Source organism: Rana temporaria, chromosome 3, assembly GCF_905171775.1.
Source record: "Rana temporaria chromosome 3, aRanTem1.1, whole genome shotgun sequence".
NCBI lineage: Eukaryota > Metazoa > Chordata > Amphibia > Anura > Ranidae > Rana > Rana temporaria.
Window position 1 is genome coordinate 196,019,318 of NC_053491.1, and position 26,341 is coordinate 196,045,658.

General features: G+C 42.7%; 1 protein-coding gene across 1 annotated transcript in view; it reads left to right on the plus strand.

Moving 5' to 3' along the window:
* The window catches only part of TBK1 (TANK binding kinase 1), a 67,648-nt gene that overhangs the window by 36,876 nt on the left and 4,431 nt on the right, over window positions 1-26,341 (plus strand). Inside the window, exons 12-19 of the mRNA XM_040344069.1 lie at window positions 469-570; window positions 3,683-3,749; window positions 8,107-8,228; window positions 9,239-9,315; window positions 10,184-10,223; window positions 16,439-16,540; window positions 16,624-16,720; window positions 16,833-16,939. Of these exons, the coding sequence (XP_040200003.1) occupies window positions 469-570; window positions 3,683-3,749; window positions 8,107-8,228; window positions 9,239-9,315; window positions 10,184-10,223; window positions 16,439-16,540; window positions 16,624-16,720; window positions 16,833-16,939 (714 nt within the window). The remainder of the gene's footprint in view (window positions 1-468; window positions 571-3,682; window positions 3,750-8,106; window positions 8,229-9,238; window positions 9,316-10,183; window positions 10,224-16,438; window positions 16,541-16,623; window positions 16,721-16,832; window positions 16,940-26,341) is intronic.

Here is a 26,341-nt window from a genome sequence, read left to right on the forward strand (position 1 = left end):
CGGCGCTTTGCAGGCAACGCTGCCCATTGATTTCAATGAGAAGGGGCGCTTTATGTATTCACCGCTCCTAATGCACTGCAAAGAAGCTGCTCGCAGGACTTTTTCTGACGCCCTGCAAGCGCACTCGGGCTTTCACGCTGGAGTGAATGGAGCTGCTCTTTCAGGGCGCTGTGCAGGTGCTTTTTTTTTTAACGCTAAAGTGCCTTAGTGTGAAAGGGGTCTTAAACTCCATGGCGATCAGAGGTTTGTATAGAAACAAAGTCTATGTATACTGCTTTGCCATACAGAGAAATATATGATGTGGTCTCCTGAAGGGCACCCTTTTACCTAAGAAAATCAAATGGTCACATGACAATTTTTTATATATATATATATATATATATCTATATCTTGCCCTCAACTGTCTTTCATGCTTCATCCCCCCCCAAGCTATATTATCTACTTATATATATTGTATATCATTTCTAGTGACGTAATTAAGGATGAGTACAGTGAGACAGTTCATAAGAATACTGAGGGTACTATCAGATTTAACTTCTGCAACAGAACTGTAGAAAAGGACCTGAAAATGTAAGTATTAGAAATGTTGATTTGAAAATGTTTTAAATAGCAAACATGTTATGGGGAAGCCCCTGTATTCCCTTTTATCTTCGCCTCTCTTTAGCCTATGACACTAGGTCTACCCATATATTTCAGCGCTGGCAATCGGATGTACCTGAAGCGAACAAAGGATAGTTGGAAGGATTGTGTGTCCACCTATGTCACCTCTGTGATCTCGGCCAAAGACCGGTTTATCCAACTTGCATTTTTACATAGGATCTACTACACTCCACTAGCCAGTATTTACCTGCAGTCGGACCTGAAGTGTGCGAGCCGTGCTGTTTCCACTGGCACCTTTTATACATATGGTGTGGACCTGCCCTGTACTTATGCCTTTTTGGAAGTCTGTGACCCAGACCCTTAGTCAGCTGTGTAGCATCCCGTTGCATCCTGTACCACTTTTTAATTTGGTAGGTCACATGGAAGACATAGAGACAGATATACTAAACTCTTCCTTATAATTATATCGTGAATTGGCTAGTTACTTAATATTGTTTAATTGGCAAGCGCCATTACACCCCCTCTTTTCAAGTACTTTATTACCTTTTGAAAAGTAATTTTGCCTGTGTATGTCGTTCTGCATATCTTAACCACTTCAATACAGGGCTTTCATATCCACCTCAATACTGGGCCTATTCTGGCACTTCTCTCCTACATGTACAAATCATCATTCTTTTGCTAGAAAATTACGCAGAACCCCCAAACATTATATATCTTTTTTTAGCAGACACCCTAGGGAATAAAGACGGTCATTGCAACGTTTTATCTTGCACGGTATTTGCGCAATAATTTTTCAAACGCCTTTTTTTTTTTTAATTGTTTCATGAATTAAAAAAATAACAAAACAGTAAAGTTAGCCCCATTTTTTTGTAAAATTTGAAAGATGATGTTACACCGAGTAAATAGATACCTAACATGTCACGCTTTAAAATTGTGCACACTCATGGAATGGCGCCAAACTTCGGTACTTAAAAATCTCCATAGGCAACGCTTTGAAATTTTTTACAGGTTACCAGTTTAGATTTACAGAGGAGATCTAGTGCTAGAATTGTTGCTGGCACTCTAACGCACGCGGCGATACCTCACATATGTGGTTTAAACGGCATTTACATATGTAGGCGGGACTTGTGTGCTTCTGCGCGCGAGCTACCGGGGACAGGGGCGCTTTATTTTTTTTTTTTATTATTATTTTTTTTTTTTTACACTTTTTTTTATTTTAATATTTTTTTTTTTAATCACTTTTATTCCTATTACAAGGAATGTAAACATCCCTTGTACTAGGAATGTGTGTGACAGGTCCTCTTTATGGAGAGATGTGGGGTCAATAAGACCCCGCATCTCTCCTCCAGGCTGGAAAGCATGAGATAGGTGAAAAAATTGTTGATCACATCACGCCCGGGTCCTCCAACGGTCATAGAGATGACTGGTGACCATCTGGTCACCAGTCATCTCTATGCTTCCTGCCAGCACCGGACGATTCTTTCTCCGGGCCCCCGAAAGCACGGGAGAGCCCGGAGAAGCACCGGATGGCGGCGGGAGGGGGGATGTTCCCCCTCCGGCCGCCTGAGAGTGACTCATTCATGTTGAAAAACAGACTGTTAAGGGGGTAATTAAGTCTGCTACTGTCATGTAAACTAACCTTAGTCTGGCTTCTAAAGACCTTTTCATTGTGTTATGCTAATTGACACTGTATTGTGTGAAGTTCTATTGATGATAATATGTGTTGTGAGTTAGCACAGTCTAAAGGTCAGATGTCTGACTTATGTTTACTAATGGAATGTGTATTGTATAGCAGGTGAGAGAAGCCGGAGTCTTGATGTCTGACTTGTCAGCTGTAGCTAATTGGCTCATGTAGATTATCTCGGTGCCAGAAAGTCTGACTAAAGATGTGTATTGGGCTCCTTGTGTCATGTTGTGGGTGGAGTTAAGCCATTGTTCATTGGGGTTCCTAAACTGTATTTAAGAAGCCTGAGTTTACCATTAAAGGATCTATTTGTTTTGAACCAGAGAACAGAGGTGTGTGTGTGTGTGTGTGTGTGTGTGTGTGTGTATGTATCTGTGTGTCTCTCTCGTTTCTGGGGAATCCTATGAGTCGTGTTCGTCTACTGGATTGTGGAGTGTCGATAAGCTGTTGTGGGTTGGTGGAATGGAATATCGTAAACTGCATTAACCCCTGACCGTTACAGTTGGGTTGTCCCCAGAAAAGTAATAGAGGGGAACTCTTCCAATGGGGACACTAGTTATGGTGACCTGGGGGTCCCCATGAAATGCTCCTAATTTCCCAAGATTTTTTCTCTCACTTCCTGCATGGCTATGAAACAGGTGGTAAAGGGAAATCTCCCAGATGGCAATTTTTTTTTTTACAAATTATAATCCTCCCTTGCGCTATCCAAAATTAGGGGGGGGGGGCAGTTTTGCCTATAGTTCTACTTCAAGGTTTCTGTGACTTGTGTTTATGTGCATATTGCAAAAATATTTGTCCTTTAAAATAAAGACGGGGGGAAAACAAAAGCATGAATTAAATGTTTGGTACAGTTCTGTTTTCCAGCTGTATGGTGGGACAGTATTTTTGATAAGATGAAGTCAAAGTGATTTGGAAGAGCACCTCTGTTTTAAAGTGTTTTTTAAAGCCTACATTTTTTTTACCTTCATGCATTCCTTGCATTAATGTGAAAAAAAAATTTAGGCATTGGGTTTTGCCCCCCCCCCCCCCCAATACTTTCCTGTGCGCTCATTTGATCCAGCACTGTGCACGTCTGCATCTCTCCATTGGCTCCCAGTGCTGTCAGTCAAAGCCAATGAGAAGGGGGCGGGGCCGAGTCCCATTGTCTGTCATTGAACGCAGCAGCCGGGCTCAGGAGCAAGCACCCACAAGTGTCGGGGTACCCGATAAGAGGGGGTTTGAGGCCACTCCGTGCAATGGAAGCAGGTAAGTATAGAGGTGTGTGTGTGTGTGTGTGTTAAACATCCTTTACAATCACTTTAAGCATGTTCCACGGAACTCTTTTGCAGGCTATAGTGTGTGAGTACATGGTTTAATCCCATTTCTAGATTGATGATTTTCTTTTATGTGTGATGATAGATATGAACATGTGATGCAGATAAGTGTGGAACCAGAAATATATGACATACATTCCAAGCTGCTGCTGGTGAGTGTTTGGTCATTGCTTTTCTGTTTGCCTTTTCTGTTTGCCTGATTAGGTTCAAATGTAGAGATTACCATGAAGACAAGTTTATTGAATAGAAGTACAAAAATGTGTTTGGGTAAAACTGTAATAACGGTTACAGAAATGTGCTATGAAAGAAAAGAGAGATGAAAGAATTCTAGTGTACACACAATTTTAAGTAGTCACCATGGTTTTTGAGATTATATAAATGCTGTAGATGTAGAACATATATATATATATATATATATATATATATATATATATATATATATATATATATATATATATATATATATATATATATATATATATATATATATATATATACAAAAAGATAAAAAAAAATACAATATACCCAAGCCAAAGTATATGCATTTATAAGCAAGGGCCATGGAGTCTCAAGACCATCAGTGTCTCCGGGAAAAGAAGGCATAGCATCAATAAATACAATATATCCAGTAAAAAGAGTATGACTATATAAAGACTGATATATATTGTATGTACGCCCACCCCCGACATCAACGCAGAATTTCCGACAGCTCCTCTCTCTGCATTCAGCTACAAATGTCAGTTTTACACACTCAGCACCTCTGGCAAGCATCAAGCGTCACTCTGCCAATGAAGTGTGCGGAAGGGAGGTGGAACACTTGTGGGTCGATGAGGCACGCTGTGTGTAAATCGGCCGAATTTTCATAATAAATCGGCCGATGCCGATTTCTTAAAAAAGCCCAAATATGGATCGACCTCTAATACCAGAAGTCTTATACTATTATCCTACTAAACTATTTTCTTGGAGTAAGGGCAGATTTTGACCCGGTTCACACAGGGGCGACCTTGTAATCCGACTTCAGGTCGCCTCAAGTCGCGCTGCATGAAGAAATGAATGTAAGTGAATGGAGCCGTCGTAATGTACACTACTGCAGTCGCTCCCACTTGAAAAAAGGTTCCTGTACTACTTCAATCCGACTTGTAGGCAACTTGTACCCATTGATTTCAGTCGGATCCCCCCCGTTCACAGTAAGGCCACTTTACAGGAAGTCGCCCCAGTGTGAACCTGTTCTAAGGCAAACCCTCCCTCCCACAGGGGAACTCCACACCACATTTTTATATATTAGATGCAATCTAAATGAAATGTAATAAAAATAAATGCAAGAAAATATAAAAATAAATACAGAGATATATATATATATATAATCTCAGTATTTATTTTTGTATTTTCTTGCATTTATTTTTATTATATTTCATTTTTTTGGGTTACTTTTCATATTCGGGAGTATGTTTTGTTTTTATATTGTGCAATTGACAATATGTATGGGGGAATAATGTATGAAATGGTTAATGGGGAGATTGGTGAAAGGACACACCTGTATGCTCTCTTGGGTGGCTTAGAGCCGATTCACACAGGGGCAACACGACTTTCAGCGTGACTTTGGGAGGCAACTTGAACACGACTTGAGTATGAATCACAATGTGACTTACAACAAGACTTGAAGTCGCCTTCAGGAGGGGGAACTCTAAGCCAAATTTTAAATTAAAAAAACAGCATGGGTTCCCCCTCTAGGGGCATACCAGGCCCTTGGGTCTGGTATGGATTTCAAGGGGAACCCCCAACGCCGAAAAAACAGTGTGGGGTTCCCCCCCAAATCCTAACTAGACCCTTATCCAAGCACGCAGACCGGCCAGTCAGGAAAGGGGGTGGGGACGGGCGAGCGGCGCCTCCACCCCAAAGCACCTCGTCCTAATGTTGAAGTCTGAAGAAGAGAGAAGACCGGGCCCCTAGAGGGGGAACCCATGTTGTTTTATTTATTTAAAATTTGGCGTGGAGTTCCCCTGTGGGAGGGAGGGGTTTGCCTTCGAACAGGTTTACTGTTCAACTTCCTGTAAAGTTGCCTCACTGTGAACGGGGATCCGACTTGGCGGCGACTTCCATTGAAATCAATGGGTACAAGTTGCCTACAAGTCGGAATGAAGTAGTACAGGAACCTTTTTTCAAGTCGGAGCGACTGCAGTAGTGTACATTAAGTCGGCTCCATTCACTTACATTCATTTCTTCATGCAGCGCGAATTGAGGCGGCCTGAAGTCAGATTACAAGGTCGCCCCTGTGTGAACCGGGTCTTGCATGTATTGGCCAATAAAAGTTGATCAATATGTTGAACACTACACATGCAACTTGATGAAGGACAGAGTACCTGTTCGAAACTGTGCAGTCTTGTATATGCATTAAGATTGAAGTAAAATTCTTTTGAACAGAAACTGAGATTGCATCTATTATATAAAAATTGATATATATATATATTATAATCAACTGCCCTTACCCAAAAAAAATGTTTAGTAGGATAATAGTATAAGACTTCTGGTATTAGAGGTCGACCGATATTTGGGCTTTTTTAAGAAATCGGCATCAGCTGATTTATTATAAAAAATTTGGCCGATTTACACACAGCGTGCCTCATCGACCCACAAGTGTTCCTCCTCCCTTCCCCACACTTCATTGGCAGAGTGACGCTTGATGCTTGCCAGAGCCACTGAGTGTGTGAAACTGACATTTGTAGCTGAATGCAGAGAGAGGAGCTGTCGGAATTCTGCATTATGTCGGGGGTGGGCGGACCCAGCATACAATATATTCAGTCTTTATATAGTCATACTCTTTTTACTGGATATATTGTATTTATTGATGCTATGCCTTCTTTTCCCAGAGACACTGATGGTCTTGAGACTCCATGGCCCTTGCTTATAAATGCATATTCTTTGGCTTGGGTATATTGTATTTTTTTTATTAACCATTGGAACTTTTTGCCATGGCATCTATATCAACTTATATTTGTGAATATATGATGATTTATATTGGATTTGAAAGGTTTTTACCTTTTGTGTGGTTGGGATATAAGGGTACAGTCATTGCAATATATTATTTTGATACTTTAGTCATTTTTGTTTCATTGTTGAATTTTTTGTAAATGCGGTGCATGTGTTTTCAATTCATTGATTTTATTCTTTTTGTTTTTGGTGTTTATTGCAGGACGCCCAAAATCTCATACTATTAGCCCATTTATGTCTGTGTTCTCCTTGGGGAGAATTCTCTCCACTTTTTGTCCTAGAGACAATTTCCAGTTTTTGCGTTTCACCAATATTTCTGTCTTGGTCTACGCTGCTCCTGGGACCGGATGTAGGCATGACTGTCCCCAGTGGGAGCATGCAAAGTTAGAAAAAAAATATTATATCACCCATCACCCCCTCCCTCTGTACTAAAATATTCTCTGGCTGGGGTTTGATTTTCAAATAGATGAATGAATGCCAAAATGTGTGCAAAAGAGTATGTCAATAATATAAAATACACAGTACAACACTGTGTGTGTACAAAAGAGGATGCAGGACTATTAAAGGGGTGGTTCACCCTAAAAACTACTTTTTTTTTATTAGACTGGCCACCCACATTACAATACGATTTAAGGCTATTATTTTTTTTTTTTATGCTGTACGTACCTTTGTACAGCATATTCACCCGTTGCTTCGGGGTTGCGAGTCCCGTGGGAGTGGGCGTTCCTAACATGTCTGTGATTGACATTTTGACCAAAAACGAGCTCCCCCCGTCGCGTAAGCCGCGTCACGATTGGCGAAAGGAGCAGAACGGCGATGCGCATGCGCAGTATAGCGCCGACTCGCCGTTCGGCTCCTTTCGCAAACCGTGACACGGCTTACGCGACGGGGGGAGCTCGATTTTGGTCAAAATGTCAATCACAGACATGTTAGGAACACCCACTCCCGCGGGACTCGCAACCCCGAAGCAACGGGTGAATATGCTGTACAAAGGTACGTACAGCATAAAAAAAAAAAAAATAGCCTTAATCGTATTGTAATGTTCGGGGCCAACTAATAAATAAAAAATAGTTTTTAGGGTGAACCACCCCTTTAACCATGTGTGCCTTCATAAAGTTCAAACCCAATGTGAAAACTGCACGGTTCTGTTGTAACACACAGTGCTGCCCCTCCTAATCCTTCATGTCTGCCCAAATTAAGAAATTACAAATTCTAAATGTAGCTAATAGAATTTCTCGTGCCAAAGGTGCTAATTTCTCAGTGCCCCATATATTATAATACTAGGAAGTAGCTTATGCCCTTCACATTCACTGATATCTTGGCTTTCAGTAGGAAATGAATGCTAAAATTGGGTGCATTTCCAGTTTTAAACGGCTTCCTATGTGCTTGACCATTTTTATATATAATGATTAATTTGATCAAAAATCAAATGAATATGTAATACATTTTGTATTTGTATGCACAAAGTTTATTTTATGATTCGATTTATGCATATACTGAATATGCTATTTTTTTTTTCAGCTTTCTGGTTCACATCAAAACTTGGATACCTCCCTGCGAGATATGAAGAATGAATGGTCTCCCGGAGGTATCCTTACCGACTCTTGGCTCAGTGTTGAAGGCACACGTCTGAGTGACAGAAAGTAAATATGCTAATTAATGTTCCGACACACACGGAGATAGCTTCTTCCTCTTTGGACACAAAACACATGATAGACGGCCTTAAAAAGCACAAGCACTTCCATCCTCCAGACCACAGGTGTCAAACACAAGGCCCGCGGGCCGAATCCGGCCTCCCATGCCATTTTTCATATGGCCCTCGCACCTCTCCTGCAGCTGTAGGAGAGCTCCAGCCCGCCTCTGGTCCTTCTCCAGACCCTTACTTTCTGATTTCAAGCAATGCATCCAGCTTCTTCCCAGCAGCAGCATAAGGAAAGGGGGGTGCACTGTGATGTAAGGCAGAGTGGGGGACTCAACTTCTCATGTTGGGGTGGCTCTTGATAGCTAATGGGGAGGAGATGCGCTGGACATCTAATCTTGCAGATACAACCGACCCTTTTGAGGGCAATCATAATGCTGATGCGGCCCACGATGAAATTGAGTTTGACACACCTCTTCAGGTTTTTTTTTTTTTTTTTCCGGTCTGTGCTCCATTCGGTAGATTTATTCTCTCTATTTGTACTTCAGGATTCACATTATTCTCACTAAGTGTGGCTTTTATATGTTTTATTTGATCTATTCAGATACCACTATTGATTTATACAAGTTCAATAATCACACCTAAATTCATTTAGACTAATCACTGATACCAGCAAGGGTTTTTGTATCTTGGAATACACACCCCTGTGTTGTTTGCCATCACAGGGTTTTCATTCATTATATTTAGAGGGAATTTCTATCCTTTTATATTTTGTTTTTGCATGGTTCCACATGTTTTGTATGTGTCGCAGCTTGGCTTTTATTAGCTATTCTTCAATTTATTTTTTTGTTTTTTTCATTAGCACAGTATTCCCCTTACCACTTGTATTTTCTCGATTTGTACTGTTTACCCCCCAATGGGACACAGATGGCAAAAAAATCTGTCAGGGGTTATAGCCCTCTCTTACTCTTTCCACTCTTTTTTTTTTTTTACATTTTATTTCTGTCCCTGTAGTGTGGAAAAACTGCAAGTGCTGCTCAGTTCGATAACAGAAATCTGCACCCAGTTCAAGAAGGACAAAGCACAGCGTAGTAAGTACTGTCTTGCTTACTGGTTTCTCTTGTTTAAAAAATTAAAAGTATGTTTTTGTTAAACTAAAAATAACTGCTTTACAGGTATTATCACTCTTGGGTCCCATACACACTATTGGATATTCTGCAGATTTTTGTCATCAGATTTACCAAAACCATGTAGTGCAAGGGCCTGCCTGATTGCATACAAATTGTAACTCTTAATATTTGACCTCACATTATATGGTTTTGGTAAATTGTAAGACAAAAATCTGCAGAAATATAATGGTGTGTATGGGGCTTAAGAAAGTAACATTTAAATTTCTTGACTATGTTTACAATTAACCTAATTAAACTATCATTCTTTCTGTAACTATTACTTGTTTAGATTGCAGAGTAAACTGCTGTTGGGTAATTAGTTTATTCTGGATTTTACCAGACGTTGAAATTCCATTCATACCTCAGGTCTGAGATATAAAGCCTGGAACACACCATGAGATTATTGGATAAATAATCGTCGTCTTATTCCTTTTTTTTTTTTTTTTTTGCTCACATTTCAATTTGGAAGTTATGTGTTGTATTGTACTTTCGGATTAATTAGGCAAAAATCATAGGATCTGATCGTGTGTACTAGGCTTAAAGATCTTTACATGGCCTAAGCAATCAATTTGTACGATACATTTTACTTGTAGGCTTTTAGGTAGATAACTTGGTTGGTTGATTCCTCCTCTTGCCTACAGAGAAGTTAGAATTGCCAGGGAGGAATTGTAATGTACAGGTAAAAGCTAAACTATGTCTAGTTCAAATCTCTGCTGATTAATGTATCTATGATACCGTATGTAATACTAGCAATTTGAAAAATGTAAAAAAAATGTGTTCTCTTTTACAGGACTTATGTACAATGAAGAACAAATACACAAATTTGACAAGTAAGCATATGTATTGAACTTTGAATATCTGATACAGCCTCATGTATATTATTTAAAGTGGTTGTAAAGGCAGAATTGTTTTAATTTTTTTTATTTTTTACCTTATTGCATTTTATGCAGTAAGGTAAAAAAAAGCCTTCTGCATCAAGGTTTCCACCACAGCCCCCCTAATATATACCTGAGCCCGATCTCAATCTTGATCCAGCGATGTACACGAGAGCCAAGGCGCTCTCACTGCTGTCAATCGGAGCCAGTAAGCAGGAGGTGGGGCGGTGCTTGGGAGCGAGCATGCACAAGTGCCCCTATAGCAAGCGTCTTGGGGTGGGGAGAAGGAGCCCAGAGCACCAGTGAGGGAGCTGAGAGAGGAGGAATTAGGGCTGCTCTGTGCAAAACCATTATACAGAGCAGGTAAGTATAACTGTTATTTTAAACCCCCCCCCAAAAAACAGTTTTAATATTAATTTATGCATTTCAATATACTATGTATGTAGTGTAAATGAAAGGATATATGCACGTTGGGCCTAGTGAATCAAGTTTTTTTTATTTTGAGCCCACTAAGGTTGATATGTGATAACTAGGAATGTGGCCAAAAACTATTTATTTTTCCTTCATTGGGACAATAAAAAACAAGTTTTCTCTTATCGTCCATGGATGGACACAGCTCCTTAAGTCTTGACAAGTGGGTTATGTTCCCTGTTTACAGGAGAGGACTAGGCAGAAACATGTTAGATCATTAAATACATGTTACATTAACCGAGTTGAACAGCCCCGCCCAGGCGGCGGTCCCTCCAGACATAACCCTCCTCGCTGCAGCCTCAGTTTCGTTCTGCCTAGCGACTTGAGGAGAATTATTTAAATTTGTTCTTAAAGATTCTTCTTTCAACTGTCGGCTGAGAGACAGGCTGGATATTATAGATCCTTGTAGTCTTCTCAGTCCGACCAGCATGCGTGGGCACACCTTTGCAAAGAGGCTTGGTCTGCCACGCCATACCTCATGACTTCTGAGGTGGCCAGTGAGCTTTGCTCTGAGGTCCACATATGACTGGGCTGTGGTGTTGTCTCACTCACAGTGGACCGGGCCGACAGCTACCTCCAGTGCGATTGTAGGTCTGTCAGGAATACGTCAGCGAATCCTCGCTCGAAGGGAAGTACAGTCCCTCCCGCTTAGGTGGGTTGGTACGGCTGGGCATTCCTGGGGTTTGGGGGTCCTCTTCTCCTCCCTTCCCTGCTCCTTTCCCTCTGCTGCATTGCAAACATTTGTGGGGGGCGGGGGGCCTCCCTGAGGGGACTGTGTCTGGCCTGAGTTTTTTTTGTGAGGTTTCTGTGTGTATTTTTCTTTTTTTTTTTTTACACTTTTAAAAGCTTTAGAGGCTTTAGCTGTCTAAATGCGGCGTTTTGACCCCATTCGGCCGGCTCTGGCGCAATTTTTGGGGCGGTTTTTAATTTAATTGAAAACTCCCATTTGTAGGCCATTTTGCCGTAGCCGCGCTCCGAGGACGTTCGGCGGCCATCTTGGCTGACCCCTAGTGCTGAATCCTACGGTGCACACAGGTCCCTCGGATGCCGCAAGTCTCCTCACAGTATTTTTTCCTCCCCACACCCTGTGTGCTGTGGGCGGATGGCGCGCTGGGCAGTCTCCTCCTCGGTGAGACCTCTGGGATACCCCCGACCAGCGCAGCGAAGATTGAGTTGCCCTGCATAGGGCATTGGAGCTTCTGTAAAACAATTGCATTTTATACATGCACACTATGTGTATGTGTTGCTCTATTGGGGTCAGTATCTGGTCCTTCCCCACCTGGGATCCCACAGATGTTTTTTTACTGTTTGTCCTGGACACCTTGGTGCCAGGGTGGGGGACTGCGGACGGGCGGGGGTCAAAGGAGTGCCCCCCCCCTGTTATCCCCTGGGGAATGTTCTGTCACAATGGAGCCATGGACCAGATACCTGGGGGTGCAGGATAAGGCACTTAGAGGTGCGCTTCTCACTGCTGTACGGGACTCCCTGTAGCTGGATAGTGCAGCTGGGTTTCCGCTGAGGGCTCGGTCTTTTTTGGGATCACACAAATCGGACCGCTCTGTGTAGGTTTTCCTTCTGTGCCCTTCCTTCTTAATTTTTAAGATGCGGAATGAGAAAAGCCACTGAGGGCTTTTGTAGTCCCTCACCGCCTGGCGGCTCAGTGCCCCTTGAGGGGAGCCTTTTTAAGAGAGTGGGCTTCTCTGGTGGTGGACACTCCGGGGGTCATGTATAGGTGACCACCCTCCCTATTGCGGGACACCCCCGCTTGTATGGATTTGACTGAGAAGATCCAAAGTTCTGACCCGTTCCATGTCTATCATGCTGGGGTCTGTCTTGCGGCCTATTGTGGCCACTACTCTGGAATCCCAGTCGCTCACTGAGTGAGCATGTTGCACCATACAGTGGAGGAGTGCCGACTCTCTCCCGAAGTTATTAGGCTAATGGACCTGTGGGTCCAGGGCCTTGTATATGTCTGTGATGTTTCACTGGATGCCGCGCCCTTGATATCCAGGGCTTTGGTTTCAGAGATGGCACCTTCTCTGGTTGAAATACTGGTCTGCTGGCCAGGCCTCTAACATACGCCCTGACTGATTTACCCTTTTTGGGTGGGAGACCTTTGGGTACTCGCTGGACGACATTATCAAGGATGTCGCTGGAGGGAAGAGTGCTCTCCTCCCTCAGGCCTCCAGGGGGAAGGGGCCCCGTCGTGGGCCGGGTCCTTCTTTTTCCACACCAAAGCGGTCTTTTTTCTTCAGTCGGGGTCCGCGGGCGAACCTCCTGGGCCGACAAGGGCTCAGCTGGGGGGCTGATCCGTTCCTGGGTGCGTAAGCCAATCGCGCCGGCACCCGAACCGGCCAATGTATGTAGCTTCCTCTGCCCGTCTCTGAAGTGGGGGGTCGCCTTTGCTGTTAACAGCTCGGTGAACCTCCCTGCTCTCCGACAGTGGGTCTGCAAGGTGGTATCTTCGGGGTACTAGATAGGGTCCCTTCCGATCCACTGAACAGTTTTCTTCCCTCGTGTCTCCCTCTCCCGGCTCGGTCTGCCTTTGGGCAGTGTGGGACTTGCTAAGCTGCGGTGGGATTTTATCTTTTCCGCAGGACTAGTGGTTTGAGGGATTCTATCCAAATCCGCTCTCGGTCCCAAGGATGGGCATGGTCCGTCCGATTTTGGGCTTCAAGGGCCTAAAGGCCTTTGTGAATGATGGGTAGATCCGCTCGGAATCCATTCCTTCGGTGGGGTAGCCACTTGCACTTCGGTGCAGAACGTCATAGGTACGACCCACCATAGGGCTGCTACCTGTATAGCTTTTAGCTGCGCTCCATCCGGGGGACTTTCTGGTGTCCTTGCACAGAGGTTTTCTGTGCCTCGCGATGGGGATGCCCACGGTCAGTTGTGGTCCTTCCTTTTGAACTGGCGCCAGCACCAATGGTTTTCACCAAGAAAATTTGCACTTATCCTATCCTTGTTGGGACAGAAAGGCTTTGCCGTCGTGGCTACTTAGACGACTTCCTGACTCAGAGGTTGTGTCAGTGGCTTTTCAGACCCTCCGTGAATTTGGAGTCGGTCCTGGTTCCGACTCAGTTTGGAGTGCCTACGACTTCCAGACTCCTCGGTGGCAAAGGTCTTTTTTTCCCCCTGGTGAACTTGCAGAGTCTTCAGTCGGCGGTGATTATTGACATCACGCAATCGATCTCTCTGTTTGCAAGCAAATCCTAGGTCTGTGGGTAGCCTCCTCCAAGGCGGTACCGTATGCCCAGTTCCACGCTCGTGTGTTTTTTTTATTTTTTTTTCAGAGGGAAATGCTGTCCGAGTGGTATGAATCTCTGGTCTCTGAATCATCAGTTTCAGGTGCGCCACCTAGTCAGTGTCTCTCTGAATTGGTGGCTGAGATCCCTGACTTTTCGGTCCGGGAGGTGGTTTCTTCCTTTCTGTGGAGATTACAATGGACGCCAACATCTAGGGTTGTGAGGGCGCCTGGGGGGTCCGGTCGGCCCAGAGTCGCTGGACTTGAGTGGAACTACGGCCACACAGCCCTATATGCGCCCGTTCTCGTCGGATCTCGGTAACTACCCAAGCTCGGGCCTGGTTAGCACCTGGGTGGGAGTCCGCCTGGAAATACCAGGTGCCGTAGACCTTGTCTACCGTTACTTGCCCTAGTACTGTGGGCGGTCAGGCTATGCCTCTCCTCATGGTCGAGGGGGTTGCAAGGTCGTCCGATCTTGATTCAACCTGACAACGCCACGCCGGTGGCTTCGGGCCACCATCAGGTATACAGGCAGGCAGGCTACTGGAGTCGCCTGATGTTGAACCAGGGACAACTGGTCTTGGCACATGGAGTCAACTCCCTTGCAGGAGGTGAGCCTCGCAGGGTATGGATCTCCTAGCCACTCGTCTCAGCCGCAGGGGTATCGAGGTTCGTGGCCAGATCTAGCGATCTGGTACAGAGGCGCAAGTTGCGCTGGTGGCCCTGTGGGGTCTGTCTCGGCAACTTTATGCCTTTTCCCCATTGTAGTGGCTTCCCCGGCTGCTCCACAGAGTGGGGGCTGAGGAATCCCGATGATTTCAATAGCTCCAGATCCTTGGTGCGCCGATTTCGGCCGCCTGGTAGCGGAGGTACCCTGGCGGTTGCCAGGGCAGGAGGTCCTTCTGTCTCGAGGGCCCATACTTCCTCCTGTTGTACAGTCACTGACTTGCTCAACAGGGCTATTGGAAGCCAGACTTTAAGGAACCGGGGTATGTCCGACTCGTTCACCTCAACAATGCTGAGGGCACGGTAGTCTTCTTCCGGTGGACCTACCGTCGCGTCTGGCGGACCTATATCTCTGGGTGCGAAGAGATGGAGTGATGTCCACGGACGTACTCGGGGGTCCATCGGCCTGCTGTTTTTATAGCTTGGTGGATCAAAAAATTAGCTTATAGCACCGTTTGGGGGCAGATTTCAGCCTTGGCTGTGTTTTTTCAGTGGCCTTTTTGCAGCCGTTCCCTGGTGGGTACCTTTTTTGTGGAGGGGGCTTGTCCTATACCTTCCCCCCCCCCCCCCCCCCCCGGCCCATCTCTTCCCCCATGAGTTTTGACTCTGGCGCTCTCGGTTCTTTAGGAATCTTCCTTTTGGAAACATCAGAGAGATTTTCTCTTGACACTATCTCAGAAGTGGCCCCTTTAAGTGGCCTTTACCTCTGTTAGAGGGGTTTCTGAGTTGGCGCTCTTGTCTTGCAAGCCGCCATTTTTGATCCTTCATAGCCTTAGGTGGTGGTGCGTCCGCGACCTTCCCCCGAAGGTGGTTTCGGCTTTTTCGCCGGAATAAGGACATTGTTTCTCACATCCTTCTGTCCTCGGCCGCCGCATCCTACGGAGTTGTCTTTCATACTTTAGGTGTGGTACGCGCTTTGCGGGTGTACTAGCCTGCTACTGCTCCGTTTCGGAAGATCTGACTCTTTTGTGTCGGTGTCTGGTTCACAAAAGGGTCTGGCAATCTTGTTGCCCACCATTTCTCGGTGGATCAGGTAGGCTGTCATTCTTTCCAGAATTTACATGGTTGCTGTGAGTGCATCTTCTGATGCTTCTTTCTGCCGCTAGGTTTTTTGCAGGCGGCTGTTTAAGGTTGCACCTCCTCTTTTGAGGAGCTCTGCTTGTTTTGGGGTGAAGTTAAGATTGGTTTTACTGATATATTTCCCACCCCTCGTTTTGACACTGCTTGGGGACGTCCCACTTGTCAAGACTTAAGGAGCTGTGTCCGTCTATGGACGATAAGAGAAAATAGGATTTTTTTTGTACTCGCCGTAAAATCCTTTTCTCTGACGTCCATGGACGGACACAGCTCCCACCCCTCCTTTTTAGGTTTGTACTGCTGGTTACAAACTGAGGCTGCAGCTGCAGTGAGGAGGGTTATGTCTGGAGGGACCGCCCCCTGGGCGGGGCTGTTCAACTCTGTTTATGTAACATGTATTTAATGATCTAACATGTTTCTGCCTAGTCATCTCCTGTAAACAGGGAACATAACCCACTTGTCAAGACTTAAGGAGCTGTGTCCGTCCATGGACGTCAAAGAAAAGGATTTTACGGTGAGTACAAATAAATCCTATTGTTTTCTTGAATCTTCATTCCAGATGGCTTTGAATAGGCAGTGTTGGGCAATCGGTTCAATACTTTTTATCTATATAATTGTATTTTTGATTATTTGTTTTATTTTATTTTTTTAGGCAGAAGCTGGCCCTTCATGCAACAAAAGCCTATACCCTGTACAAGGAAGAATGTATTGGCAAGTATGAGAGCTTCCGCCTGAAAGTTCAGGAATGGATGAGGCAAGTTTAGCTGGTTTCATTGTTGCCTTCTCAGTGGCGGAAATCAATGATTCGTAACAATCTACTTTACCTCTTTTCCACAGGAAGATGATTCATCTAAGAAAGCAGTTATTCACACTTCGAAACCAGTGTTTTGACATTGCAGAAGAGGTGTCCAAATGTCAACATTACATCAATGAGGTATGTCACTCTCTTTGGCCTTCGCTAGATCACCTGAACAAGTTTGGCTTATTTTTCTCTCCAGTGGCTCTCTGTTATACATGGTTCACTCATGCTAATATTGTAATTGCAGTACCAAGACAGCATGCCTCAGAAAATGTTTGCTAATTCTGGGGGAATAAAGCCATCAGTGAATCCAATTTACGCAAGCCCTAACACTCTAGTAGAAATGACTCTTGGGTAAGTGTGTTTTTTTTTTTATACTACAATGTCTAGGGTCCTGCATTATGGAATGTTTAAAATGTATTATTTATGCATAAACATGCAAATTGACTTTACTCTTTGAATGGATTATTGTGGTCCTTGGTTATTGTGGTCCTTGGTTAAACAGTTCTGTTTTAATGAAAGAGTTCCCGTTGGCTGTTATTCGTTTAGCATCTTTCTTCTCTCTCTTTACTAATTTGACTTACTGAGTCAATGCCAGACACCATTTCTCAGTGAACATCTTTATTCCCCTGAATAGGACATTCACTTGGTAATCTTGGTCAACATCAAATATTTGAAATAAGGATGTGCTGACAAATTGTAAGTAGTGTCCTTTTTAAAATATGGCGCATTCCATAACTGACTTTAGAATGGGGAGCTCTGGCATACTTGAGGGACCACTGGGCTGTGTAAAATGGTTACCTAGTTAGAATTTACTGACCTGGCGCTACATAAAATGGAATTGATTTCACTCCTCCCTCAATCCAAATGTAAGAAGGACCTCATATCTGACAACCCGGGATCATTATCAAAGAAAATAGGATCAGGACCAACATTGGCTTACTGACAAGTGGATTGAAGCATTTGAAAGAATACCTCCAGATGTCTATCTCCTTCCTTGAGACTTAAGGCTTGTACACACTAAAAAAATCAGGCGTACATTTTTGTCCAAAGAATTTTCGTATAGTGTGTACAGAAAAAGATGTAAAAGAAAAAAAAAAAAGAGGTCTATACTTTACCTGTTTAAGGTCACTTTCACACTTTTTCGACAGCCGATTCCCAATTTTCGTACGCAAACTCCCAATGGGACAAACTCCAAAAATGTTCACGTATGGTAACTGAATGAATGATTTTCGTTTTAATGTTTACCGTTTTCCTATGATTTTCGTACAAGAAAAATCCAAAACTGCGAATGATCAGATACCATAAACAACAAAAAATACTTTGACGTACCAGAATATTCGTAAGAATTTTCTTTCACCTGTTCCAATTTGCTGTGAAACATCGAGAACAATCGGACGAACGTTTGCCCGATTTTTCTCATAGTGTGTGTACCCCACTTTAAGCCACCAATACATGATCAAAATTCGGCTGGTTCAGCAAGGATTGGCTGAATTTCATAGTTGGGTTTAAAAAAGACACAAGTATATCTAGTTCAACCAAAAAAAAAAAAAATCTTACAATCCCATTTACACAATCCTTCACCCACAATTGATCAAGAAGGCAAAAAAAAAAACAGCAGAGCATGCTTCAATTTGCTACAGCAGGGGAAAAAATTCCTTCCCGTTTCCCCGAGAGGTAATCGGATTTTCTCTGGATCAACTTTACCTATAAATGTTAGTACCCAGTTATATTATGTACAGTTAGGAAAGAATAAAGTCCTAAAAAAAAAAGCTATCTACTGAGCTGGCCAGAACCACTTCTGGAGAGTCTATTCCCATTTTCACAGCTCTTGCTGTGAAGAAACCTTTCCGTATTTCGAGATGAAATCTTTTTTCCTCTATAAGTGTGCCACTTGTCCTCTGTGATGATCCTAGTGAATAACTCAACACCCGAACTGTCATGTTCACTATATGGACCACTTCTATATTCCTACATGTTGATCATATCCCCCCCCCTTAATCTCCTCTTCTCTTCTCAAGAGTGAATAAATTCAGTTCCTCCTAATCTTTCCTCATATCTGAGCTCCTCCATGCCTCTTATCAGTTTGGTTGCCCTTCTCTGCAGAAGGTTTAAGAACTGGTGCCCAAAACTGAACTGCATATTCCAGATGAGGTCTTACTAATGATTTTAACAGCGGCTTAATGATATATCTCTCTGGAGATATATACACCTCTCTCTTAATACAAGAAAGGACTTTGCTCGCTTTGGAAACCGCAGCTTGGTATTGCATGTTATTATTGAGCTTATGACCTACCAAGCCACCCAGATCATTTTCCACTATAGATTTCCCCAGTTGTACTCCCCCTAGTATGTATGATGCATGTATATTCTTAGCCCCCAGGTGCATAACTTTACATTTATCAACATTAAACCTCGTTAGCCACTTAATTGATCAATTATGATGCAGTGAGGTCACCTTGTAAGTTGGAGACATCAAGTAATGACGTTACTCTACTGTATAGCTTGGTGTCATCTGTAAAGACAGAAATGGTACTTTTAATCCCTGACCGTATATTGTTTATAAAGATATTAAAAAGTAAGGGTCCCAACACTGAACCTTGGGGTACACCACTGATGACCTTATACCATTCAGAGTAAGAATCATTGACCACTACTCTCTGAATTCATTTTTTTAAGCCAGTTTTTTATTCCTTTACAAACTGATCTTTTCAAGCCTGTAGAATTTTACCTTCCACATTAGCTGTGTGTGGAGAACTGTGTCAAACGCTTTTGCAAAATCCAAGTATACCAGGTCCACTCCACCACTCTGTCCAAGGTTTTACTTACCTCATGAAAATAAATCAGGTTTGTTTGACATATTCAGTCTTTCACAAATCCAGGCTTTTTTCGATGAATGTATGGGCAGGTTGGTTGTACAGAAGTCCATCTACTTATGGACTTCTGTACAAACAGCCTGTTGGAAAATTTGTGCCCGATTTAGTCCTACCGGCTGTAGCCAGAAGTGCTGATCAGTGTATTTTGATGCCTGAGATGTCTCCCCACTGTCAGTATACAAAGCCTCGGCATGTGTGGTTGGCGAAATCTGGTCATTTTTATTTTATTTTTATTTTTTCAACCTGCTTGCTGAACAAAAAAGAATGACTTGTGTTTGAGATTCCTATTTAAACTAAATTGCACTGCTTTTTTCACAGAAACTCCCCATTGTGTCCTAGGAGCACCTTTGCACAGGGAAATCTTATTCATATGTTCTGAAAGTACCTGAAACTAGTCCAATGCTGTCAAGAGATGTTCGGTATTATTGAGCATTCCATATTCCACCTTAATTGCTGTCCTTGGCCAAATATGGGTATCCAGGCATTTTTGGAGCTTCCCCTTTGACAACCCTCATCTGAAAATAGCCGTAACTAGATCCCTGTACTTGGACAGGAAGACAATAGCACAACATTGGCTCTCCATCACCCAACAACACAACATTGGCTCGATAAGGTGCATTCCATCTTAAACCAGTGAGGTTTAACCTTTACCAGCAGAGGTAGCTCTCAAAAAGATCTGGTATTAATGGCTTAATAACCCTGCTTTTGCACTACCTGCTTTAGTTAAGAACAGATTCTTCAGAGATTATAGTCTCCAGGGTATATAGCAGATTTGTCCCTCCTAAAACTAATTATTGCTATACACACTTGGTAAAATAATGAGAACTTGGACCATGGTTCTTTTATTCACAACTTTAACATTACTTGGGTAATTGCACAGTATGCTGATATGCAGTACTTTTCAAGTATTGAAAGCCACTTGTTTTGCTTTGTTCTTGTAGCTTCCTCCTTTTTTCTGTAACAACAAAACTATGGAAAAAATTAAGAATGTTGTTCTATAAAAATAAAACCTTGATGGGGGGAAAAAAGAATAGCACACTGTCTGGACAGGGTTTCTGCTTCACTGATTGTTATGCTGACAATATCTTTTTGCATATTTCACTTAGAATTTTTTTTTAATGTGTTTTGGAAGGATCTTTTTTAAGGCCAAGTGTGTTATGCCATTTGACTGCTGTCAACATGTAGTACAGCAAGGATAGGTTGAAATGCTCCCAGTCATGCTGGGGAAAACTAGTGTGATGCGACCATTCCATAAATACTCCTCCTTAAAGTGGCCATTGGTAAAATGGGCAACAGTTAAATGAAAACCTTTACGAAGAAAATCAAGGAGAATGCAATTACTGCATTCTCATTCAGCTAATGTCAGTTGACTGGATGTCTTGCTTCAATAACTGAGTCACTAACCCAGAATCAGTATGTAGAAGACCTTTATAATGACTGTCAGCACAGCACTTAGAACTATTTTTTTCAAAAGGAATGTAGCAATAGTTATGAAGGTGGCTTGACTAGTACAGATGTGTGAAGACCACCACATGCAGATGTATGTCGAAAACATGGCACGGGCAGGCAAATGGGCGTACCTATACGTCCCTTTAAATTTGCCGCCCAGCAGGCGCGTGTCTAGAGTGTGCTCGCAGGTCCTGGGTGGCCCACGATTGCGGTTGGCAAAGGCAGAAAAGGGGGATGCCTTTGTAAGCATTCCCCCTGTTCTGCCTAGTGACATGTCACTGATCTCAGTTTCCTTGATCGTGAACGGTGATCAGTGATGTGTCACTCGTAGTGTGTGTCTCTCTCTCTCCCCCCCCTCTCCTTCCAGGGGAAATACAATAGAACTGCAGCCTCTACGTGTTACTGCCACCTAAGTGAAAGTGTATGGGGAAAAAAATAATAGATGTGGCGCTATTCTATTGAATTCCCATAAATAACCTAAAATTGGCGCATTTAAATATAAAAATATTTTAAAGTGCAATGTGCCAAATATAACCGTAGATGATCAATTTGTGCAATACAAAAAGGTGCATAAATTCTGCTAGTGCAATCAATTGTAAACAACTATGGTAATCGCATAAGTCCATGTTGGCAGGTAAATAAACAATCCTGAAATTTCCCACACATGCAGAATGAATTAATGCGTGCTTGGTGCCCAGTGAAAGTAACGCTCTTCTTTCAGTAGGTGGTCGCTGCAATCCGTGCCCCTGAAAAGCCCACATTTACCAGATTTTCCAGCCCCTCTTGGAGCATGAAGCCTTCACAGTGTATGCCACTGTGTAGCACTCTGGCGATCAAAAAGTCCCTTGTACTGCTGATGTTTTTCAGTATGGCTCATGTACAGAAGAAAAGGCCCCGAATAGTGTTTTTTTTATTTTTTATTGTTTTATTGATAAAACTTAAAGATGGGTACTCACAATTTGGCAAGTTCTAAAAAGCATTAATGCTGGCAGGAAGTGTTCTGCTATCTGTGCTTGACCGGTTTCGTCTGACGTCACCTGGAGCATGAATTTGATAGATTTTCTCTTTTTCCAAAGTCTGACCAAGATTTATATATTTATCTTTGATTTACTCATTTAAACAGCATACATTACCAGTAAAGTAGTCACTATTAATGATTTTGTTCTCCACTGTACACAACCTCCCCTCTCTTATGCTTACTACTTGATAAAGCCACTAGGGAATATGCGGAAAAACAAACTGCACTTCCATCCATAGGTCAATGTAGAGAAGGGACAGTCAACAACGGGACCCCAATAGTAAGCCATTGTCAGCGATCTCTCCTCTACACTGAAGCTGGAGAGATCATGTGACTGGACTGACCCCTTTCACACTGAGGCAGTTTTCATGCATTTTGGCTCAAAAAAATTGCGCCTTAACTGCCTCTCACGCCACCCCAGTGTGAAAGCCTGAGTGCTTTCACATTGGGGCAAGCAGCATCTTTGAGGCAGTGAGCCCCTGCCTATTGGAATAAATGGGCACCCCACCTGAAAAGCGCCACATCACGGGCGCTTTTAACCCCTTGGCGGTTAAAAGTGCCCCGCAACTGCCCGAAAAAGCGACGCCAAAGTGCAGCTATAACAGTAAAGCGCCACTAATATGAATACCGCTAATGCTGGCACTGCCCCAGTGTGAAAGTAGCCTTAAACAGGTAAAGTATAGACCTCTTCCTTTTTATTTTTTTACAGTTTTTTCTATTTGATAGAATAGTACTAAAATGTGGGTGGGAGAAGATTTCAGCTTAAGCAAAGAAAGAAAGAATAGAAGGCACGTGGCCGAGTGCATTATCCTTGGTAAAAAGTTTTATTGAATAAACGGAAGTAAGTAGCGTACTCGCGTTTGGTAACTGGAATAAAATTGCATCCTTCCTCTAAAAGTTCATATAGCAATACTCCTGTCCCATGGGGTTATAAGATAGTGTGATCGGCTGAAGTGTTTCAAAGATTTTTCCCTCTTCCTCAGAGCCTAAGGCCCCTTTCAGATGGACGGCAGTTTTGCCGCAATTAAAAGCATGTACATTTTCAGTGAAATTCAAGGCTCTGGGCACTGCGATTAGCTGCATTTGTACATTGCGATTACGTGTGGTTACATGCGGCCGCGTTTAGCTGCGGTAGTCCTTTCCATAGCAACCCTTTTTATTTATATTTTATTATGATGTGCTTCCTGTTCTTTTTTTTTTTCTCACGCTGCTATCCGCAGTTGACACAAAAGACTGCGATTACCTGCGGTTAAGTGCATATAGCTGCGCTAAATCGCACCTGGACGCATTAAATTCTATTTTTTCTATTGGCACCAAACCGCATGCAACGAAATCGCAGCTAAACGTTGTGTGAATTGGGGCCATAGGAAAGCATTGTGTGCTTTTAGCTGCGGTAGAAAACTAGAAAATCCTAAAAGCACCATTCTATCTGTCTGTGTGAAAGGCCCCTTATGGAACCAAGTCTGGTCTGCATGTTTACATGTAGTGGACTGGATGGATGGTATAATCTTGGGGGGGAATAGTCCTCCTTCACTAATGGGTTAGTCTTTGCTCATCACAGCACACCAATATGTGGCGATACTGTAGCCCTTCTCCTACATCCTCTTCCGTGGATGCGCATTCAGGTGCTAGCTAGGCCAAACTTGTAATTCCTTAGCGTCCCCTAAGCAGATGTGTGGAATGCACAATAGTGTTCCAATAGTGAGGTTTGCGGTGGTGTTGGTACCAGCAAACAATGTGCATAGAAGGGTAGTGATGAATGACGGCACACAGTGAGAGGGCACCCTGTGTCAGGTGGTGAATGCTCTCCACCTGACACACACTTCAAGTTTAAATTGCCAACCATGCCCAAACTTCCTTTCAGTGTTACTTGACCATTTCTCAGACAAACCAAATCAAATTGAATTAACCCCTTGCTCCACAAAATACTGGCCTTTTACTTCACACCACATATAGGGGTATGGGTTTTACTAGGATTCTCTATAAGGAGTGGGAACCAACAGGGCTATCCCATCTCCTCTACTTTATGTGCTGATGATGGAACATCTATCTCATGCTTTCTGCAACAAACCCTCTATCTCTGGCTAGAGTAGGCTTTCAACATACAAAATTGTGCCTATTTGTGGATGAGCACCCAATGTACATGATGGACCCCCATATATCTATGCATTCAGGAATTTAAAAACATTGTGGTATGCATAGCAGCCTAACTCGGAAATCCTGATGGTCTCCTTCTCAAGTCACTGCCCTTCTAGAAGAATTTTCCTTTCAAACACTGTCCTTGCACCCTTAATTATTGAGCAATTTAATCCCAACTGGCCTTACCCAACTATATGCTCTCAAGTATGCACCTCTGATTCAAAAGACTTTGACAGACTTGAAGGCATATGACCGCAGGCTATATTCATGGTTTTGGTAGGATTAATACACTCCCAAACCTTGTGGACATCCTTCCCAGAAGAGTTGAAGCGGTATAGCTGCAAAGGGTGTGCCAACTCAATATTAAACCCTATGGACTAAGACTGGGATGCCATTAAAGATCATGTGCGTGTAAAACCAAAAGTATTGGGAATCTTGCCAATATATTATAGATCATATTGCACACATGGAGTCACTCTTGGCCCAGGAAACAAATATGCATGACCAGTACATTCAAAAATGGGCTTCATGGAAAGTGTTTAGATATTTCCAAGAGTTTAAAGAACTCATCAGAACCGAACATGGGCCCCATTAGCATGCACATATATTGGTAATTCCTGTGGTGGTCAACCCTTATCCCCTCTTCTTGGGATTTGCAACATAACTGAATCTACAGTGCATTCATAAAGAATTCAGATGCCCTTCACTTTTTTCAATTGTGTTATGTTGCTACAGTTAAAACAGAAAAAACTTAACCTAAATGGGTGTAAGAAAATTGCAGCGCTAATTCATATAATAAACAATAACACACAAACTCAATAACACCACGTGACAAGTGATTCAAAGTCCATAAAAAATTGATGAACAAATTTGATGAAAAAATTTCTTATTCTGTGAATCTTCCACCTTACCACCGTGCTGTGATAACTTCACTCTGAAAAACGCACTCACCAAACAGATTTGCCTTTCACTCTTGTGTTGGGCTAAATCACTTGTGTATGATCCCACAAACGGACAAACGAATCTCAGCTGGACCACCGTGATAATCCCTCAATGATATACATGAAAACAGAAGAAGTGCTCCAATAGTGAAAAATTGTACCACCAGTTTAATTCAAAATCACAGCAACACTTTTCTCATCAAATTTGTTCATCAATTTTTTATGGAATTTTATATCACTTGTCACGTGGTGTTATTGAGTTTATATGTTATTGTTATTATTAATTAGCGCTGCAATTTTCTTACACCCATTTAGGTTAAGTTTAAATATTCATTCACTAAGCAGCAGCTGTAGTTTATTTCCCATTTTTTCATTGGCGTAGTGGTGATAGAGGTTACCCAGGGCGTTTGCATCCTATATCAATCATTTATTGTCATGTTACTACAGTTGTTTAAATTCATAATCTATAATAACAACATGAAACCAGAATTTAAAAAATGTTTGCAAATGTATGAAAAATGAAAATTCTTTATCACATTTGCAAAAATACTCAGACCCTTTGAATCAACACTTGAAATTTAGCTCAGGTGCCTCCTATTTCTCTTGACAGCTGCTGAGCTTTTTCTACACCTAGATTGGAGTCTGTGGTAAATTATGCACATTGATTGGACATGATTTGGAAAGGCACAGACCTCTCTATAAAAAGGCTTCACAGATGACAATGCATACTGTATCATAGCAAAAGCCATGAGGTCAAATGAACTGCTTGAAGAGCTCAGACAGGATTATTGCAAAGCACAGATCTGGGGAAGGCTGAAAAAAAAGAAAATGGGGAAGAAGTTTGGCACAACCAAGACTCTTCCAACAGCTAGTCGCCCGGCCAAACTGAGCAATCGGGGGGGAGAAGGGCCTTATGCCGCGTACACACGGTCGTTTTTTGTGATGAAAAAAAAAACGACATTTTTTAAAACGTCATTTAAAATGATCGTGTGTGGGCAAAACTTTGTTTTATGTCTTCTATAAAACAAAAAAAAAAAAATTCGAACATGCTTCAATTTTTTATGTCGTTTTTTGTGTCATAAAAAATGATCGTGTGTGGCTAAAGTGACGTTTAAAACTACGTTTTTAAACCCGCGCATGCTCAGAAGCAAGTTATGACGCGAGCTGCAATGGAACAGAGTGCCGCCGTACGTGTTGTACGTAACCGCGCTTTGCAAGAGCATTTTCAGAAAACGATGGTGTGTACGCAACGTTGATTTTTAAAATGAAGTTTGAAAAACGTCGCTTTTTTTTCATGCTAAAAAACAACGTGTTTTTACAAGACAAAAAACGA